Source organism: Haematobia irritans, chromosome 4 (assembly GCF_050003625.1).
Source record: "Haematobia irritans isolate KBUSLIRL chromosome 4, ASM5000362v1, whole genome shotgun sequence".
Taxonomy (NCBI): Eukaryota; Metazoa; Arthropoda; class Insecta; order Diptera; family Muscidae; genus Haematobia; species Haematobia irritans.
The window spans coordinates 180,344,326-180,362,973 of NC_134400.1; the positions used below are offsets into that span (position 1 = coordinate 180,344,326).

The 18,648-nt window shown below is 31.0% G+C and overlaps 1 protein-coding gene across 1 annotated transcript; it reads left to right on the forward strand.

The window, feature by feature from the left end:
* LOC142235881 (uncharacterized) lies at window positions 1–2,754 on the forward strand. The gene has a single exon (XM_075307132.1). The coding sequence runs from the start codon at window positions 1–3 to the stop codon at window positions 2,752–2,754; it is 2,754 nt and encodes a 917-aa protein (XP_075163247.1).
* The last annotated feature ends 15,894 nt before the right edge of the window (window positions 2,755–18,648 follow it).

Sequence of the window (18,648 nt, forward strand, 5' to 3'; positions counted from 1 at the left end):
ATGTCTAGCTGTTCTAAACTCCCAGATATTATCGCAATTCAGGAGACATGGTTTAGTGAAGAGTTGCTACAACTATATAAGATACCTGGCTATGCAAGTATACATTGTTGCAGAGATGATAAATATGGTGGTACTTCATTGTATATAAGGGAGAATTTGCAATTTTCTTTAGATATTTGTAAAAGTGAATGTTTCGTTGAAATTATTGCTATAACACTACAAAATTATAAAATAGATAACAGGAAATTGAAAATTGTATCTTTTTATCGGTCACAGAAATGCTGTGTATCAAACTTTATGAATATGATGGATGTGCTGTTGAGTAATAATGCACAAAACCCAATTATTGTACTTGGAGATTCCAATGTTGATTATTTTCGAAATCCCAATTTTGTTGATATATTGAATTTGTTTCAGAACTTTGATTGTGACAATGGTCATGATTTGGTTACAAGGCCTGGAAGTGGATCTAGTATTGATCAAGTATTTAGCAATTTTGCTGAAAGTTTGTATATCGATTCGATCGAATGTGAACTTTCAGATCACAATATGATATCGTGTAAATTCTCTTCTAGAAATTATTCGAAGGAGCACGTTGAAGTATCCAGAGTCTACTATGATTATGAGAAGGCAAAAGAGGTATTGAAAACTAGCTTACCGGAGAATTATGGATTATTGAATGCGTCTAGACTTACGGAGAAGTTGATTCATAGTATGGAGAGGGCAATTATTGATTCTAAAACGGAGAAGAAGGCGCGGAAACTAATGCGCTTTGAATTGACACCTTGGGTCAGCAGAAATCTTCAGAATTTAATTATTTTTAAGGAGAAATTGTTGAGAGAGAGGAGAAGGTTGGGACGGAGAAAAAGGATTGAAGATGCTTTGAAAAGGATAAGTAAGATTGTGAGATATGCAAATAGGAAGTGTAGAGAGGAGTATTATAGAGAGAATTTAAGTCGTTTTGGAAATGATCCAAAGAAGTGTTGGACGTTCATTAATAATGTTATTGGTAGATCAGGTACAGATAGAGTTAGTCTCAATGATTCTGAGGGAAATGTAATGAGTGATGAGACAATGGCTGAATCGTTTAACAGATATTTTCTTACTGCTGTTTCGGATCTTAAGGGACAGATTTTAGTTTGTCCTAATGATAACATTAATTCTCTCAGGACACTTTCTGCGGTTATGAATGTATTTAAACTTGATGATGTTACATTAGAGGATATTATTAATGTTATATTATCCATGGACGTAAATAAGGGTACGGGTTATGATAACATTTCTCCGAAGTTTGTGAAACAATGTGCTGAGGAAATAGCTCCGGTCTTGGTAGAAATTTTTAATAAGATGAAAAGTTCTTCTGAGTATCCAGATGTATTGAAGATGCATAAGGTAGTTCCAATACCAAAGGAACCTAGGGCATCCAGTCTAGATAAATATCGACCAATAACGATTCTTTCAGCAGTCGACAAGATATTTGAGAGAATCTTATTTGAGAAACTTTCATCTTATCTTGAGACCAACAAACTATTGTATGATTTCCAGTTTGGGTTTCGAAAAGGCTGTGGGACAGCAGATGCTGTTTTGAGTGTAGTGCAGTATATTTGTAAGGGTCTTGATGACGGATTCAAAGGTGTAGCTGGGATATTCTTTGATTTTACTAAGGCTTTCGACTTAGTAGACCATGGTGTTATGGTCAAGAAGTTAGAATTTTACGGTGTTAGAGGCAATGAACTGTTACTATTCAGAAGTTATTTTTCGAATAGGAGACAATATGTGAAACTTAATACTGCTAGGAGCTTTATAGGTGACGTCAAATATGGAGTTCCCCAGGGTAGTGGATTGGGACCATTATTGTTTTCAATCTATTTGAATGATCTTAAGAATCTTGGACTTGCAGGAAAGTTGTATATGTTTGCTGATGATGTGTGCTTGTTTTACCCATATAAAAGTGACACTGTCCTGAGGGCTCTAATGGAACGGGATTCCGCCCTAATATTTGAATTTGCCCGATTAAATGGATTGTTACTTAACCCAAGTAAAATAAAGGTGATTCGGTTCAGACCACATTCTCAAGCACGCAACGGCGATTTTTGCCTTTATGTTGATGGGCGTTTGATTAATGAAAGTCACTGTGTCAGATATTTAGGGATTACGCTACAGAGTTCTTTAGCTTGGGATATGCACATTAGTGATATTAAGAGAAAAATTGCGCCAGCAATTGGAATCTTATTCAAATTAAGGCATAAACTATCATTAAAGACAAAATTAATGTTATACCAGACCTTAATCCAAACGCACCTAAATTACTTGGCTATTGTATATGCCTGTAATAAAAATAGTAGTTCTTTGAAATCACTTCAACGTATGCAAAATAGAGCTCTCAAATGTATTTACAATTTGCCATTGACATATTCAACCCTTGCACTCTATAAGGATATTGCAAAAACAATATTCCCTGTTTTTGGTTTGCATGAATACCAGCTGTTAATTTACGTATATAAGTCACTTAATGGAATTGGTCATCGTGTTATATCATTCTCTCAGAATCAAAGTATCTTGAATACCAGGAGTAGACAAAATCTGAGAATGCCTCGTTGTAGATTGGAGAGAACCAAGCAAAGAATAGATTTTGCGGGATGTGTTCTATATAATGATTTACCCTCTACTATGAAAAATATTCCAAATATTTCAGTATTTAAATCTGCTTGTAAGAAGTATCTCTTTGAGTCTCTAGAAACACTTTTGATATGAAAGAAAGTTAAAGTAGTATCGAGTAATAATTTTTTAGTTTTGTATGAAATATAATTATTATCATATTGGATAAAATAGAATAATTATAAAATTCATATATTGCAAAAGATATGTTAGATTGCCTACTTGCCTCAAATATGCCAATATGGGCGCTGAGGCTATTAGTTTAAGTATGTGAATTGTAGCGAATATGAATACCAAATAAAATAAAAAAAAAAATAAAATAAAATTTTGATAAAATTTTCTATAGAAATAAAATTTTGACAAATTTTAGTGTGTGGTTTATTGTTGGGTTTAATGAACTGCCTGAATTTATTCTGATAATTGGTTGATAGTTTTGCTGCAAGTAGAGGATGCTGATGAGGAATGTGGTAATTCCGAAACGTGCGTCCATCCAACCATCTTGCAGTCTATAGGGCTTTGCCCAAATAAATTTGACAAACATTATTTTCCTCTCTTGGTTAAGCTACACTTGTAGTTTAGTCAATGTATGGTTTTAAGCTGGAATCAAAAAAACAACAACAAAAATTTCTATAGAAATAAAATTTTGACAAAATTTTCTATAGAAATAAAATTTTAACAAAATTTTCTATAGAAATAAAATTTTCAAAAAAACATATTCTATAGAAATAAAACTTTGATAAAATTTTCTACAGAAATAAAATATTGACAAAATTTTCTACAGAAATAAAATATTGACAAAATTATCACACAAAAATTAGATCAATGACTGCAAAATAGTCTTTTTGTTTTATTTTGTAGTTGTTATTAAAACTTGCTTCAAATTTTGGTAGATTATTTTGTCACGATTGGCAACCTTGACCAGTACCAAATCACAACATCGTGATTATCCGACGAACCGAGTCTGTAGACGTACCATCAACAAACAACGATCTCATCATTCATCGATCACCAACGAACTGAACTTTTATCTCCTATCATCTATCAACCGATGAACCGAAGTTACCATAATCACCGACTAGTTACGAATCAAATTCCTCCTTCGGCCAAACACCTACAAGCCGACCAATATCCTATCATATAGTCACCATCCAACAACAACCGAAAACCCCAACTACCGAACACCATCACCCCAGCGAAAATACCAGTTCCGGTAATCTTCAAAACAACATAATCCCGACTGTAAACAATAAATGATCTCTAACTGGAATAAATCCTTCAAATGTCAGACGAGCGGTTTAGAGATGATAGCAACCTGAAGTTGGTTGCAATACATATCAGTCCTCCCGTATTTTCTTTAACAGCAAATAAACCAGAATTTTCGACAAACGATGTAACGTTTGTCTCTAAACTATTTTATTTGCTTTTAAAGAAATGGTTTCAGGAAAAAAAATTCATTGTCGTTCATTGCAGAAGACATATAGGAAGAAGTCAATCTGCAGAATTCACATCTGTCTATGATACACCAGATTTAGCACATCTCTCAAGGGACCTAACATACTGGTGGATTTCCAATCTCAGAGAAATTGGGGAACATTTTTTTCTACTATTTCTCTCTGTGTACTTAACTTACTAACATTTTCATTAAAAAAACTTGATCATATTTCTCCTACCATTTACAAACTACAACGATATCTTTAGGACTTTCAGTATTCGTATTTTGTTAAACACCTTTGGAAATTGCTCGGTTCATTATTGTCACCGTTAAATGTAATCAGGCATCATCTGGCCAGATAATTGGCAATTATCTGCCATGGTTATCGAAAGTAAATTTTTATAAGAAGGAGAAAACTCATTACTTCACAATAACTCCCACAAAAGAGAAAGGGAGAAACCAATTAATATTTTCAAATGTAGTGTCAGCTTAATTAAGTGACAATACATTTATTAGAAGATAGAGAGGGAGTGAGTGAGAGCAGAGTGTGGGAGTAAGGGAATAACCAATTGAGAGAGAAAGAGTGAGCAATGTTAATGTAAACCATTCTCAAAATCCATAAATATTAAATTTCCTTGCCATGCTTAAATATTTCACTGAATTCCCCAATGAGTTTGCAAATATGGCATTCTCTCAAGTAATAATACTCCAAGGACATAAGCACCAAACAGAGAGCATTAAGGCGTCAAGTACAATGGCCTCTTGACTATCTTCTTAAATTTATCATTCAATTGATAACGCCCACACACACAATACCCAAGTGAATCAAAATGAATGAAAATATGGTAATAGAAGATCGTAAAATATAGCTATTGTTGTTTGCTAGTAATGACCATTTCCTTCGTTTTCCCCTTTTCTTACAAAGAAGTCATACCTCAGCATGTCTTTTAAATGTTTCGACAAATTAATCACGATTTAGCTTTACCTGGGCCGTAGAGATGGAAATGCCGAAATACAAAGAAATTAATATTGAAGCACGTAGACTGTCATTCATTAAATGAAGCATTTGTCTAATACTTAATTCTCTTCAATGTCATCCACTATCTCCGTACATAAAACATGTTGCTATAGCGAATCATGTTAGTCATTGACTATAATAATGGTGCAATGTAATCTAACGAATTCATTGGTATCAATGGCGATATGAGCAAGGAAGAGTTTCACTGCAAATAGAGAGGATCAAGAATAAGGTGTGTATGGAGAGCCACAATATTTATACCCTGCGCCACACTGTGGAACAGGGTATTAGAAGTTAGTGCATATGTTTGTAACACCCAGAAGGAGACGAGAAAGACACATGGTGTCTTTGGCAATAATGCTCAGGGTGGGTCCCTGAGTCGATATAACCATGTCCGTCTCTCCGTCCGTCTGTCTGTGAACACATTTTAGTGATCAAAGTCTAGGTCGCAATTTAAGTCCAATCGCCTTCAAATTTGGCACATGTTCCTAATTTGGGTCAGAATAGAACCCTATTGATTTTGGAAGAAATCGGTTCAGATTTAGATATAGCTCCCATATATATATATCGCCCGATATGGACTTATATGGCCCCAGAAGCCTGATTTTTGGCCGAATATGGTTGGAATTTTGCACTAGGAGTACAATTAGTAGTATAGTCAAGTGTGCAAAATTGAAATCGGTTCAGATTTAGATATAGCTCCCATTTATATCTTTCGCACGATATGGACTAATATGGTCCTAAAAGCCAGAGTTTTGGCCCAATTTGATTGAAAATTTGCACAGGGAGTAGATTTAGCATTGTAGCTATGCGTGTCAAATTTGACTGAAATCGGTTCAGATTTATATATAGCTTCCATATATATTTTTCGCCCGATATGCACTTATATGGCCCCAGTAGCCAGAGTTTTATCCCGATTAGCTTGAAATTTTGCACAAGGAGTACAATTTGTAGTATAGTCATATGTGCCAAATTTGATTGAAATCGGTTCAGATTTAGATATAGCTTCCATATATATTTTTCGCCCGATTTGGACTTATATGGCCCCAGAAGCCAGAGTTTTGGCCCAATTTTGTTGAAATTTTGCACTAGGAGTACAATTAGTAATATAGTCATGTGTGCCAAATTTGATTGAAATCGGTTCAGATTTAGATATAGCTCCCATATATATGTTTTTCTGATTTCGACAAAAATGGTCAAAATACCAACATTTTCCTTGTTAAATCACCACTGCTTAGTCGAAAAGTTGTAAAAATGACTCTAATTTTCCTAAACTTCTAATACATATATATCGAGCGATAAATCATAAATAAACTTTTGCGAAGTTTCCTTACAATTGCTTCATATTTAAATGTTTCCCATATTTATTTTTTACTAAAATTGTGTTCCACCCTAGTGCATTAGCCAACTTAAATTTTGAGTCTATCGATTTTGTAAAAGTCTATCAAATTCTGTCCAAATCGAGTGATATTTAAATGTATGTATTTGGGACAAACCTTTATATAGCACCCAACACATTTGACGGATGTGATATGGTATCGAAAATTTAGATCTACAAAGTGGTGCAGGGTATAATATAGTCGGCCCAGCCCGACTTTAGATTTTAGACTCTTTTCAAGTTTCAAGGTTTAGGCAGTAAAACGGATCCAGGTTTACCTGTCTCATGTCAGTCTACATACACGTAGGAAAGGTTATAGTGACAGTCAATAGAGGCACTAGAGATGGTGAACCTATTTCTTATCAATGATGGTTTACCGAGTGCTGGTAAGGGGCATCGTTTTTATAGACGACTTCGAATGTTTTTAAAATCCTCAGAAATATCACTAACGTCGCTGAAAGGCAAAAAACATACCTGAAAAACTTCTTGGTGTTCAGCCGAAACTGAGATATACTAACCACGGTGGTTAACCCATAAGCCAGTATTCATAGGATATGCACTATAACATCGCCCTTTCACCACCATATCCTACTTCGTATTCTTCGCGTCAAATCCCTGTCTTCAAGTTCCACCAGATTACCATGAGCAATTAGTGAACAAGTAAATTGTACAGGTTCATTGCCAAAGAGATCAGCTGAAAATTTATACCAGAACTCAAGCACCGCTGATGGTAGTGGTGTGGGTCACCGTGTTCATCGACCGTGGGGTTAAAATAAATGAAGTCCTGGGCAGACAAACAATTTGACCGCAGACCACGTCAACCAAAAATGGCTTACGAAAGGGGTTTATCGCTTTATTTCTACCGCACCACGGCCACCAAAATCTTCGGATCTCAATCCTTTGGACTTTTGCAAAAGTGTCGGTCATCTGGCCCCGCAAAGCCACTTTCGTTTTGCGTGATCCATTTAACGACCATAATTCGTGCCATTCGCAGGGTTGGCCTGTCACAAACTGTGACTTTTGCGACATACTTTTACGACGGTATAATGCGTATGTCGCAAAAGTCGTAAACCTACACACAAAAAAACTTCACGAAAATTTTTCCAATTAAAATTTTAATTGAGTTTTAAAAAATATCCAATTAAAAATTTAATTGATTCAACAAATTTTTTAATTGAAACAAAAATCAATCACAAAAATAATAGTATCAATTAATTTTTCAATTGGATCAATTAACTTTTTAATTGACCTTCAATTAATTTTTTAATTGATACTATCATTTCTGTGATTGAAGACATTTCAATTAAAAATTAATTGGATCAATTAATTTCGTGATTGAATCAGAAAAAAATTTTTTGTGTGTAGTGTAGAAAACCTAATTTTGAATATTTTTATTTTAATGCAAAAATTTGATGCAAAAAATGGTTTGTATTCTAACATATTTATTCAAAACTCTACTAGATTTACATCTCTCATTTACAACTTCAAACTTCAAAGTGATTTTATAAAATACTCTGTAAACAGCAATTAACATATGCAAAACATAAGTAATTTTCCTTCCTTCTAGTTTCTGCAGTAATTTGGTTAACTATGAGCGAGTACCGACCGTCACGTTTACTGCACCATCGAGTAGTTCATAGTAATTTTGGCTTCGAGTTTCCAATTGAAATAACTCTATTTTTTCTCAAGTTTTTGAAACTCGTTACTAATTTTATGAACATTCCTGAGAATTGAAACTTCTTCGCATATATCATCTTGGATATCATTCGCTGCCTATATCGGTTTTGATATAGTCCCCATATAAACCGACCTCCCGATTCGAGGTCTTGGGCTTATAGAAGCATTAATTTTTATCCAATTTGCCTGAAATTAGATATCTAAAGGTATTTTATGACCATAAAAAGGTGTGTCAAAAATAGTGAGTATCGGTCCATGTTTTGGTATAGCCCCCATATAGACCGATCTCTGGATTTAATTTCTTGGGCTTCTAGAATCCTTAGTTTTTATCCAATTTGCCTGAAATTGGAAATCTAGACGTACTTTAGAACCATAAAGGAGTGTGTTAAAAATAGTGAGTATCGGTCCATGTTTTGGTATAGCCCCCATATAGACCGATCTCCCGTTTTTTACTTCTTGGGCTTATAGAAACCGCAGTTTTTATTCAATTTACCTGAAATTGGAAATCTAGAGGTATTGTAGGACTACAAATACGTGTGCCAAAAATTGTGAGTATCGGTCCATATTTTGGTATAGCCCCAATATAGACCGATCTCCCAATTGTACTTCTTGGGCTTATAGAAACCGCAGTTTTTATTCAATTTACCTGAAATTGGAAATCTAGAGGTATTGTAGGACCACAACTACGTGTGCCAAAAATTGTGAGTATCGGTCCATGTTTTGGTATTATCCCCATATAAAACGACCTCCCGATTCGGGGTCTTGGGCTTATAGAAACCGTAGTTTTTATCCAATTTGTCTGAAATTGGAAATCTAGAGGTATGTTAGGACCATCAAAAAGTGTGCCGAAAATGGTGAATATCGGCCCATATTTTGGTATAGCCCCCATATAGACCGATTCCCCGATTTTACTTCTTGGGCTTCTACAATGCGAAGTTTATATCCTATTTGCATGAAATTGGAAATCTAGAGGTATTTTCGGGTCATAAAGAGGTGTGTATCGGTCCATATTTTAGTATAGCCCCCATAAGAACGATCTCCCGATTTAACTCTTTGGGTTTCTAGAAACCGTAGTTTTTATCTGATTTGCCTGAAATTGTAAATATTCTGGTATTTTAGGCTCACAAAAACGTATATCGGATTAAGTTTTTATCGGTCCATTTGGTAATGCCTCCATATAGACCGACTTCACTTCTTGAGGGTGTAGAAGGAGCACTGATCATGAAAATTGCTTGAAACTCAATGTAAAATTTCCAAATTTTATTTCTACAGATTTAAGATTACAAATCAAGACGTTATTTTATAATTTTCTTGCACACTTACAAGAGATGTTAATGATTCCTCTAAAACTCAAACAAAAATGGTTCTTATAAATCCAGAATCTGATATAATCCTCATAGGTGAAATCTTTAAATTTATCTTCGGTAAGTGTCCTCAAGTCCTCAAGCCCTCCTGAAATTTCAAAGGAAACCCTAATATTTGGTTCATGGTGGTGGGTATTTAAGATTCGGCCCGGCCGAACTTAGTGCTGTATATACTTGTTTAGCTTTTTCTTGGCTAGTTTTTTGGAAAAATCTAGCGGTTTTTGGTGAAACAATTCTGGCAACGCCGCCCCGCCTCCCTCCCTGAAATTTCAAAGGAAACTACAATATTTGATTCATGGTGGTGGGTATTTAAGATTCGGCCCGGCCGAACTTACTGCTGTATATATGTGATAATACTAAAATGTCTATAATTTCCAAACAAACAAAAAATATTGGAAGACTTGGGCTGAATTACCTTTTATTTTTCTTCTTTAAGCCTTTAAAACATAAACATCTTTAATTAAAAATTTTTCGAAAAATTATCGGCTTCGACCGATTATTGCTTTTTTGCCGTCATCTATGAGTTGGTATTGAAATATACTCTCTCGTGTGTACTCTTATTTTCATTCTCTTACGTCGATCTCATCTACCAGCCCTATATTACCAATGTTCGTAAAGTCTTCTTAGGTGTTTGTAATAAATCACCAAAAGCTTAATTTATAAGAACCCATTGACAAGCTAAAGCTTCATCGTCACACTCAAAGCAACCAACACCGCTCTCTCTCACCTATACTCGATGTACAAGAAGAGCAATATTGTCCAAACACTTACATAGCAACAACAATCAGAGGCTTTGATTAAGATTTAGTCCAATACACACACACACCCACACATACTATAACTTTAACACATATATTAATCGTTCCAAATAGCAAGAAAAGTATGCCACAAAAGTGCAAATATCCTTAAATTACACACAAAATTTATTTCATTGATTTTTTCGCCTATGTATCTGCAGAGGGGATAAATCATTCTTGTGGGTATGTGTATGTGGAAAGGGAAACATCTCTGGGGTAAAGTCTTAATGATTTAAGGCAAACCGATGCTAGGAATGAGCAACTATTTACAGACAAACAAATGGGAGATGAAAAATACGGAATGGAATTAACTATGTATTTTCAGGGAATGGTAATATGCAGTAAGACATACAAAACAAAAACAAACAACAAAAAAACGAATATAAGCCTGAGAAAGCATGACCAAATACTGTGTATCAGACAGAGGGGAAATCATTTTTTTGTGTTTGTTTGTAAAGAAAATCCTTATGGTTTTGCCTTCCATTTCAATGACAGAATTGGGTAAAAGGGAAATACCACAAATACCGCCACTTTGGGGCCGCAAACATTTCCATCAACCATTGTGATGCGTATACGAATTCCTCAATAATACTATACACAAAAAATCTGAAAATTGCTGTTGTGTTAAGACACCTTCATGTTTTTTCGTTTACCTCTCTCACGGAAAAATAAAACAAAAAAAAACGAGAAAACATTTATCACAAGCTTGGCGGAATGCTTTCCAGAAAGCTAAACTGAAAAAAAATTTTACTCAGTAATTTGAAACCTAAAATTTTTGGACATTTATGGCGTTTTCTTTTCTTGTAAAATATGAGCAATTTTTTGCCGGTATGTGACCTTTTAGGTAGTTTTGTAAAACAATGGCAGCACTTTGAGAAGGTTTCGTATTCTGTTGTGAAAATTGTACCACGCATTGCAATAAATTGAGGGCATTTTCAGAATTGCCGACAAACGAAAGTACTGCTATTGCCTATGCATCGACCGTCACGGCGGCCCTCACCATTACCATCGGCGGTGCCTCCTTTGGAAGTTAATACGATCATTTTGTTTGTTCACAACCTGTTTGATTTGAAAAGGCTTCTCATCGGAGAAAACCAAATTCGGAATCTTGGCCTGGCCACTTTGCAATCGAAACAACTACTTGGCTCTTTCCAGTCTAACTTTTTTTGTGCATCGGCGAATTCTTACACTTTTTGGAACTGCAATGGCTTTAAACCTAGCTCATTTTTCAATATCCCAGCCTAAAAATTGGAGGTTGTTCCACAAGCATTTCTTTTAATGCGCATCCCGGAATCCCCCATCAATTTTTCCACTTCCGATGCAGTCCTTTTGGACAAGTCCACAAACATTTCTTTTAAAGCGCATCCCGGGATCCCCTATCTAATTATTCCCACTTCCAATGCAGCCCTTTTTCAGCAGGTCTTAGAAAGTATGGAATATGGCCGTTTTAAGTGAATATTTATACAATTAAATTTCGCAAAAGGAATAGAAAATCAATTAAAAAACTAAAAAAAACATCCCCGCTGGGATTTGCACCAGTGGCGTTTGACTTTTTCACTTCCAATGAAGTTCTTTTGAGAAGGTTTTGCAAATTACGATAATTTTTAATTTTTTATTGATTTTAATGGAAAATTAAATTTATACAAAAATATATGCAGAAAAAAAAAAACAAAATAAAAACGATGTACAACATACAAAAAATTTGAAAAATATTCAATAAAAAATTGCCTTTGGAGAGATTTACACCAGTGTTATTTATTTTTTCATTCATAATAATAAACAACAACTAAGGTAGCAGTTAGAATGTCATGCCGTTTTGATGCATCGTGTTCAATGGCGTTTGTGGCTCAATGTGCTAAGGCGTGGTGGAAGCGCTGAAGTTTTTCAATTTGTAAAAATTAGATAATCAAAAAATAAAAGTGTAACAAAAATGACTGATAAAAATAAAATGTGAAATTGGAAAGAAATTGTTTTTTTTTTTTAATTTCTTGATCCAAATGTGCCTGCCAAGCAATGCAAAGGATCCAAAAAAATGGAATATTTCCGTCTTGGGACAAGCCCATGTAAGATTCATTGGAGATGGTCCGAGTTTGTACAACTTCCGGGTCACAAATTGGGGATCCAAACTACTTTTTTGGGAGCTCTAAGACGATATGACGATGTTCGTATGTCTGGCTATTCGTCTGTTGTAATCACGCTACAGCCCAGTGTTGCCAGTATTGTGGATTTTTCCCCAAATATGGGATATTTTTTCGTGAATGGGAACGAAATTTCTGAGTTGGGGACTTGGGTTTTTGGTGGGGAATTTCCCTAAATTTGGGGATTTTTGTGGGGATTTTTTCGAGAAATCGGTTTAATCTATTGTAACAAAATTTTATTTCTATAGAAAATTTTATCAAAATTTTATTTCTATACAAAATTTTGTTAAAATTTTATTTCTATAGAAAATTTTGTTAAAATTTTATTTCTATAGAAAATTTTGTCAAAATTTTTTTTCTATAGAAAATTTTGTCAAAATTTTATGTCTATAAAAATTTTGTTACTATTTTATATCTATAGAAAATTTTGTCAAAATTTTATTTCTATAGACAATTTTGGCAAAATTTTTTTTCAATAGAAAATATTGTTAAAATTTTATTTCTTTAGAAAATTTTGTTAAAATTTTATTTCTATAAAAATTTTGTTAACATTTTATATCTATAGAAAATTTTGTCACAATGTTATTTCTATAGAAAATTTTGTCAAAATTTTATTTCTACACAAAATGTTGTCAAAATTTTATATCTATAGAAAATTTTGTCAAAATTTTATTTCTATAGACAATTTTGTCAAAATGTTATTTCTATAGAAAATTTTGTCAAAATTTTATTTCTATAGAAAATTTTGTCAAAATTTTTTTTCTATAGAAAATTTTGTCAAAATTTTATGTCTATAAAAATTTTGTTACTATTTTATATCTATAGAAAATTTTGTCAAAATTTTATTTCTATAGACAATTTTGGCAAAATTTTTTTTCAATAGAAAATATTGTTAAAATTTTATTTCTTTAGAAAATTTTGTTAAAATTTTATTTCTATAAAAATTTTGTTAACATTTTATATCTATAGAAAATTTTGTCACAATGTTATTTCTATATAAAATTTTGTCAAAATTTTATTTCTATACAAAATGTTGTCAAAATTTTATATCTATAGAAAATTTTGTCAAAATTTTATTTCTATAGACAATTTTGTCAAAATGTTATTTCTATAGAAAATTTTGTCAAAATTTTATTTCTATAGAAAATTTTGTCAAAATTTTATTTCTATAGAAAATTTTGTTAAAATTTTATTTCTATAGAAAATTTTGTTAAAATTTTATTTCTATAGAAAATTTTGTCAAAATCTTATTTCTATAGAAAATTTTGTCAAAATTTTATTTCTATACAAATTTTGCTAATATTTTATATCTATAGAAAATTTTGCAAAATTTTGTCAAAATTTTATATCTATAGAAAATTTTGTCAAAATTTTATTTCTATAGACAATTTTGTCATTATTTCTATAGAAAATTTTGTCAAAATTTTATTTCTATGGAAAATTTTGTTAAAATTTTATTTCTATAGAAAATGTTGTTAAAATTTTATTTCTATAGAAAATTTTGTCAAAATTTTATTTATATAGAACATTTTGTCAAAATTTTATTTCTATAGAAAATTTTGTTAAAATTTTATTTCTATAGACAATGTTTTCAAAATGTTATTTCTATAGAAAATTTTGTCAAAATTTTATTTCTATACAAAATTTTGTTAATATTTTATATCTATAGAAAATTTTGTTAAAATTTTATTTCTATACAAAACTTTGTCAAAATTTTATTTCTATACAAAATTTTGTTAATATTTTATATCTATAGAAAATTTTGTTAAAATTTTATTTCTATACAAAACTTTGTTAAAATTTTATTTCTATAGAAAATTTTTTCAAAATTTTATATCTATTGAAAATTTTGTCAAAATTTTATTTCTGTAGACAATTTTGTCAAAATGTTTTTTCTATAGAAAATTTTGTCAAAATTTTATTTATATAGAAAATTTTGTCAAAATTTTATATCTATTGAAAATTTTGTCAAAATTTTATTTCTATAGACAATTTTGTCAAAATGTTTTTTCTATAGAAAATGTTGTCAAAATTTTATTTCTATATAAAATATTGTTAAAATTGTATTTCTATAGAAAATTTTGTCAAAATTTTATTTCTATAAAAATTTTTGTCAAAATTTTATTGCTATAGAAAATTTTGTCAAAATTTTATTTCTATAGACAATTTCGTCAAAATGTTATTTCTATAGAAAATTTTGTTAAAATTTTATTTCTATAGAAAATTTTGTCAAAATTTTATTTCTATAGAAAATTTTGTCAAGATTTTATTTCTATAGAAAATTTTGTCAAAATTTTATTTTTATAGAAAATTTTGTCAAAATTTTATTTCTATACAAAATTTTGTTAAAATTTTATATCTATAGAAAATTTTGTCAAAATTTTATTTCTATAGAAAATTTTGTCAAAATTTTATTTCTATAGAAAATTTTGTTAAAATTTAATTTCTATAGAAAAAAGACACCTCAATTTTTATCCGATTTGCATGAAATTCAAACTTTAAAGGAATTTTTGTCCACAAATATGTTTGAGGAATATGGTGTGAAGTGGTATATGATTTGGTATAGCCCCCATAGAGAAGTAAGATCTCCCGAATTTATGTCTTTGGCTCGTAGACACCATAATTGTTTAGTAGATTTGTCTGAAATTGGAAATCGAATGGTACTATAGGTCTATAAAGAATTGTGTATAATATGGTTTGTATCGGTGCATGTTTGTATAGAGCCCCCATATAGACCGATTTGAGTTTTTGGGCTTCTGGAAATCACTATATATCCTTACCCTAATTTTCCGCTTCATTGGCTCGGATTCAATTTCTTTCGAATTGGACATGTTTTTTTCTGGTTTTTGGTTCATGGTGGTGGGGTATTTAAGTTTCGGCTGGCTGTCTATACTTGTTTTCAAAAACAAAGATGATGATGACGATGAGCCTTATGTCTTCAGAATTGAATATTAGACACAAAATTATTCAAACATCATTGCTTCAAACTACTGTCTGTCTAATTCCAGGAAACCCTAACTCAAATTTGTATATATAAAGATTTTTTTTGTATTCTGCACCATTTCAACCAGCCCTTATTTTGTGGACTAACCATTACAATAAATGCCACTTGTATGGGTAACAAATTTTCGCTTCGGTTAAAAATCTTCCATGGTTTGCCATTAGATGGTATTCATTGAAAAGATTCTCTACATTCATCTTCTGGTGTCCACCAAAATACAACATTCACTTGGAAAAGGAAAAAGAAAAACGATGAAAAAAATTTTTGTACGTTCGTCGTGTAAATGTCTCATACCACCAGATAGATTTAGGTTTTTATTTAATTTTCCTTTCTTTGATGGTCCAAGCCCAAGATATATTTGTCCTGGCCAAGTAATAACAATGGTATTTTTTTTTTGCACCATTAGTTCCCAACCACTTTGAAGATTTTTAGGAGGACCAAGCATAAAATTCCTTACAATTGTAAGAAATCGTTTTTCTTTTCAGAGGGATTACATCGAAGAAAAATCTCTTGAAGTATCAACTGTGATTACTTGTGTTTGCATAATAAAGTGTGCGGAATCAATGCAGGTATTTAATAACAAAATATTTTAAGTGTTTTAATTAATTTTCTTTCTCCACTCCACCGCCCACTACAAAACGGAATTCCAAGGAATTATTTATTTTTCCGTCATTTAAGTCTTTTCCTAAGAATTTGTTATTTGCTGTTGTTTGGTTTGTTGTTATGTATGGGGAGGACCATGTCAAAAAAATAAAGAATAAAAAAAACCATGTCCAGGAATTTTATTGATTTTTACGCAAAGGACAATATGACAAATCAATGATAAAGGGAAATCAATAGCGGTCAGCGTGACAGTAAAAAAAACAAGTGAACAATGGATTTTGTTTGATTTTCGAAGAGTTTCACTTTTTTTTTATTGATGGTGAAATTTGTCCCAAACCATTAACATATATTGGATGGTCGGAGTAAATTATATCCGTGCGATTTAGAAAACATTTTAATTGTTACGATGATATGTAGGCCTTGAAAAAGTGTATGCTTGATTACGAAATTTGTACACCCAGAGAAGGAATATGATCACCTCAAACATATTTTAAGAGAAAAATGTTATTTTTGGGTGGTGGCCATGTAACATGGTTTTCGCAACCATGTTATTTTCCCGGAAATCATGTATCTGATTTCGGCAAGCAGGTTATATTTGACGAAAAATAACATTTTAGTGACAAACATGTTACTTGGTCACCATACAAAAATAACAGTTTGCTCTTGAAACATTTTTGAGGTGATTATATTCCTTCTCTGCGTGTAGCCACTTTTGAAAAATTAAGAAATCTTCATTCACATTGAAGCACGGTACACTGAAAAAAAAAACCAAGTCCGGTTCCAAAGATTTTGTCTTTCCACTAATGATGTTGGTATTGATTTCGAGCCAATGAAGTGGATAATTGAAGTAATGATACATTTAAGACACAATTATCTTTTAAATTTGAGTTTTGCGTATTTAATTATAGTAAAGAAAATTGAATTTATGCGTTTTTTTTTTATTTTCTTCTTCGCATGATATCAAAGTCCTTTAAAAACGTGCTAACGACAAATTAAATTTTCAAATTCACGATCGACTTCAAGTACACGTAGAGAAGGAATATGATCACCTCAAACATGTTTTAAGAGCAAAATGTTATTTTTGCATGGTGATCATGTAACATGGTTTTCGCAGCCATGTTATTTTATTCCTTCTCTGGGTGTAGACATTGTGCTATCTTTCAAGTAAAACAGTCTTTATAATAAAGTATTGAAAAACATCTCCTAATTTTGTTTTATAGTCAAGATACAAAAAATCAACAAATTCTTTATTAATTTTGAAGAAATTTTCAGATTTTTAAAAATCGAAAAAGAGGCTTAACTCTGTGGTCATATGAGTATAAATCGAACGAATATATATGGGAGCTATATTTAAATCTGAAACAATTTAAACCGAATTTGATACACTTTACGAGACTATAAATCTGCACCTTGTACAACATTTAAAGTAAATTGGGGTAAAACTATGGCTTCTGGGGAAGATATATATAAACAAAAAAATATTTTTTGGTTTCAATCACGAAATTCTCTAATTAATTATTAATTAAGATTATTAACAGAAATCATAGTATCAATTAAAAAATTCATTGAAATTCAATTAAAAAAATTATTGTTCCAATTAAAAAATTAATTGATTCTATTAATTGTTGTGATTGATTTTTGTTTCAATTAAAAAATTTGCATCACGGTGGCTCCCTTGTGCCATATTTAAAATCTATTAACCTAAAACTATGAACTACACAAAAAAAAAATTAATTGGTCCAATAATTTTTTAATTGAAATTTCTTCATCCAGAAAATGATAGTATCAATCACAGTTTTAATTGAGCATTAAAACTTAATTTTGTTGCTAAAGAAAATTTTGTCAAAATTTTATTTCTATAGAAAATTTTGTCAAACCTTTATTACTATACAAAATTTTGCCAAGATTTTATTTCTATAGAAAATTTTGTCAAAATTTTATTTCAATAAAAAATGTTGTCAACATTTTATTACTATACAAAATTTTGCCAAAATTTTATTACTATAGAAAATTTTGTCAAAACTTTATTACCTTAGAAAATTTTGTCAAAATGTTATAACTATACAAAATTTTGTCAAAATTTTATTACTATACAAAATTTTGTCAAGATTTTATTTCCAAAAAAAATTTATCAAAATTTTATTACTATACAACATTTTGTAAATATTTTATTTCTATAGAAAATTTTGTCAAAATTTTATTTCTATAGAAAATTTTGTCAAATTTTATTTCTGTAGAAAATTTTTTCAAAATTTTATTTCTATAGAAAATTTTGTCAAAACTTTATTACTATAGAAAATTTTGTCAAAATTTTATTACAATACAAAATTTTGTCAAGATTTCATTTCTATAGAAAATTTTGTCAAAATTTTATTTCTATAAAAAATGTTGTCAACATTTTATTACTAAAGAAAATTTTGTCAAAATTTTATTATTATACAACATTTTGTCAAGATTTTATTTCTATAGAAAATTTTGACAAAATTTTATTTCTATAAAAAATTTTGTCAAAATTTTATTATTATACAACATTTTGTCAAGATTTTATTTCTATAGAAAATTTTGACAAAATTTTATTTCTA